We start from the raw sequence: 3,380 nt of genomic DNA on the forward strand, positions 1-3,380 counted from the left end.
TGAGCGTATGTGGAAATAATAAATCATGAGCCTAATTGCGTATTAACTTGCTAAAGAGGCAGAATGATGATTATCTTTTTCATACCAGTGGGTCTTGGTAAGGAGATGTTTTGTGTTTAGAAATTAGATGACTTAGATGATTCTCTTGAATGTTATATTATCCTATCTTATGTGCTATAGAACATCTCTATCTTTTAATCTGCTTAAGTGTGTGTTTACTGGGGCATATTGATTTACTTAAACTTTTGCTGTTCTCTGAAAAAAATTATGTTTTAACGGTTTGCTTTTCCTCCAGTGCCTTGCGTTCCATGATATTTCCCCCCAAGCTCCAACACATTTCCTAGTGGTTCCTAAGAAGCCAATTGTCAGGTTATCTGAAGCAGAAGATTCTGATGAATCTGTAAGTAGTCTAGAAGCTTTCTGTATACCAAACTGTACCTCTAAGTACTTCATAATTGATTAGACTCTTCCCTTTTTCCTCTTGATGTTTCAAAGAGGTGAAGTAGTTGTTTTCCTCCAGCTTAGAATGGGAATGGAGTTAAGGTTTTACAGTAAAAACAGTGATACAAAGCCAAATGTTTCTCTGGATATGTATTTGCAGTGCAAAATGCATTGTTATTTTTAGACTGTAGTCTCGATGCCTGTTTTCGTGGTTTACAGGTACTTCAAATATGGGCTTCGGGTTTTTGGCAGGTCAGATATTAAGAAAGGGGAAGTTGGGTGAGAGGTGCTGAGTATTTAATTTGTAACTATAAATATCAAGTTAAAAGATTTTCTAAATCTTTGCACTTCTGGAGAACGGATGGGGGCTTTAACCATGAGATAAATTTATCTTCTGTGATGCTTTTGTAGTCTGTTACTGTCTAGCATGGAAAAAAACCCTGTGCTTTTTTGGAAAGTGTCAGTTGCAGGCAAACAACAATTTGAAGAGCAGTGCCTGTATTTCTAAGGATTTAGCTTACTGACTTACCTAAGTGGTTCTTTGCTCTCATTTGTTCCCTTCCTGCCCTTCCCCTTTTTGTGTGTTTTCTGTTGTGTGTTTGGTTTTTTGTTGTTGTTGTTGTTTGTGTTTGTTTGTTTTTCTCCTCCAGCTTCTCGGGCATTTAATGATTGTTGGCAAGAAGTGTGCTGCTAACCTGGGCCTGACCAATGGATTCCGGATGGTTGTGAATGAAGGGCCTGAGGGTGGGCAGTCTGTCTATCATGTACATCTCCACGTTCTGGGTGGACGTCAGTTGGGCTGGCCTCCTGGCTAGGATTTTTACACCACAAGAGTTAACTGCATGCATATAAATTACCACCAAATAGAGTTAATGTGTTGCCCATCTGTCTAGCCACTGTTAATGTATTTTTTTATGTGTATCTACGAAGAGTAATAAATGTTCTGAATAACACTTGCACAATAAAGATTTGGCATGTGGGAGTTGTCTCTGTCTGCTGTGTCTTATACTTGGAAAGAATTCTGCGAGTTAAAAATGTTCTGAATAACACTTGCACAATAAAGATTTGGCATGTGGGAGTTGTCTCTGTCTGCTGTGTCTTATACTTGGAAAGAATTCTGCGAGTTAAAATGGTGTCCTCCAGAGCTGGAGTAGCATATTTCAGTCTGCTGTCAAGAGTCTTCTGTAGATAATGATTTGCCAGGGTGTTTAAACCTGAAGATGCAATTTCTTAGCTGTCTTTCATTTTTGGGAGGAAGACCTCACAGCTTTTTGAGTGTGGTGCTTAAATATTCATAAACCTACTGTAGGCTGCTGCTAAAACTTTTTTGGAAAGTGTGCGTGGAATTCCGAACATGGTGCACAGTATGGTATGCATCAGTATGGTGCAGTGTGTTGGAAACATACAGCTCCTGATGCAGCCTGCTGTCGTGGCTGCTTTATAAGGCCCCGTCTTTCTGATCAGAAGGGGTCAAATAATACTCTTAATGGTAGCTGGTATTAGCACACTGGTATTTATTTCTAAGTCACAATTTTTGGTGGAATTGAGGACTTTAAATGAAAATACTGAACTGTCTCTGTACAGCCTTGTAAAACACTCAAGGCATTTCATCTTGGTACATAAGCAGCATGACATAGTGTGTGTATGTTTGAGATTGCAAGTTTCATTGGGCAAACTTTGTCCTTCACTGAATAGTAGTCTCTGTATGTTGCTGCATACTGTTCATGCAGTGCTGTTGCTGAATCTTCAAAACAATGAATTTTCCAAGAGTTAGGGCTACAGATGTGTCTGCCAGTGTAAAGCAACTATTTTTTTTCTGTTAAAATTGCAAAGTCTGAGATAACCAGTTTTTTGTGATAGAAGATACTTTGAAGCCTTTAGGCAGATGCTTTAAGAAAACAGATATTTGAGCACCAAAGGTGTTACAAAAATAAGCGTGGGAGTGTAGAAAGGGGACAGGTAAAGGCTGTGAGTTCTGTTTTTTTATTGAGATAAAAGCTTTTAATCTGGTAAAGGCATTTGAATTTATTCAACTTGAAAGTATTCTGTAAGTATTTCTGAAGGTTCTGAAACTTCTGAGTTTTTACCTTAAAACATGACTTCAACTGGAAAATCACCTAGTGCTTCTGAAGGCAGCTGGTCTGTAGTTGAATTAGGAATAAAAAGACGGTCCTGTTTTGGTACCCTGACAGCTGTCCTCTTGGATGTACTGCACAGACTCTTTCACGGGCACCCCCTTGCCGTGGGGAAAGAGCTTGTGTGCCCTTGTGAGGTTGAGAGTGGCTGGGGGTGGCACCTGCCCCTTGTGAGGTTGAGAGCTCTGCTGGTGGTGGCATGTGCCTCCGGTGGGGTCTCCCAAGCCAGACAGGTCTCAACTGAAGGGTCAGACAAAGTGTGTCCACAGGCAGGATGGGCTCACTAGCCTTCGGACAGCCATCCTAGGAGAAGGACAACTCCAACCCCAAACCTGAGCAGATGGAGCTCGTTTAGCCCTGTAAGGCATCCATCATCTAAGAGAAGGACACTCTAACCAAACCTACGACCCAAGGACTTTGCTGTCACCGTCCAAGCTCACTAGGCCCTGGCAGATGAACCTCAGGTGTAAAGGGTGGAGCCAGTTCTGCGCAAAAACAGATGAACCTCAGGGGTAAAGGGTGGAGCCAGTTCTGTGCATGCTGCGCCTCACCTAAAAAATCCACTGCACAGACTTGAAGGATTTACTCATGTTTGCAAAGCCTTGTAGCGACAGGGACGAAAAGGCAAGTGAAAAGGTGCACTGGAAGCTGCAGACCCAAACACTTTCGGCTGTGCTTTTTGCAAGCAGACTTGCCTGTCCTGCATTGGCCTTTTCAGCCATCAGCACGCTTGTAGTAAGTGTGGGTAAAGCCCTTCCCAAATCTTTGTCTGCGAAGCCAAGCCATGATGATGATGACTGCACG

At 41.9% G+C, this 3,380-nt stretch overlaps 1 protein-coding gene across 1 annotated transcript; it reads left to right on the forward strand.

The window, feature by feature from the left end:
• Positions 1-295: 295 nt before the first annotated feature.
• HINT1 (histidine triad nucleotide binding protein 1) lies at positions 296-1,417 on the forward strand (the record flags this gene model as incomplete). The annotated part of the gene is made up of 2 exons (XM_010138368.1): positions 296-400; positions 1,092-1,417. Coding segments are annotated over 2 exons (270 nt in total), but the record flags the coding sequence as incomplete, so codon positions are not given.
• Between the last annotated feature and the right edge of the window lie 1,963 nt (positions 1,418-3,380).

Source organism: Buceros rhinoceros, unplaced genomic scaffold, assembly GCF_000710305.1.
Source record: "Buceros rhinoceros silvestris isolate BGI_N320 unplaced genomic scaffold, ASM71030v1 scaffold5826, whole genome shotgun sequence".
NCBI lineage: Eukaryota > Metazoa > Chordata > Aves > Bucerotiformes > Bucerotidae > Buceros > Buceros rhinoceros.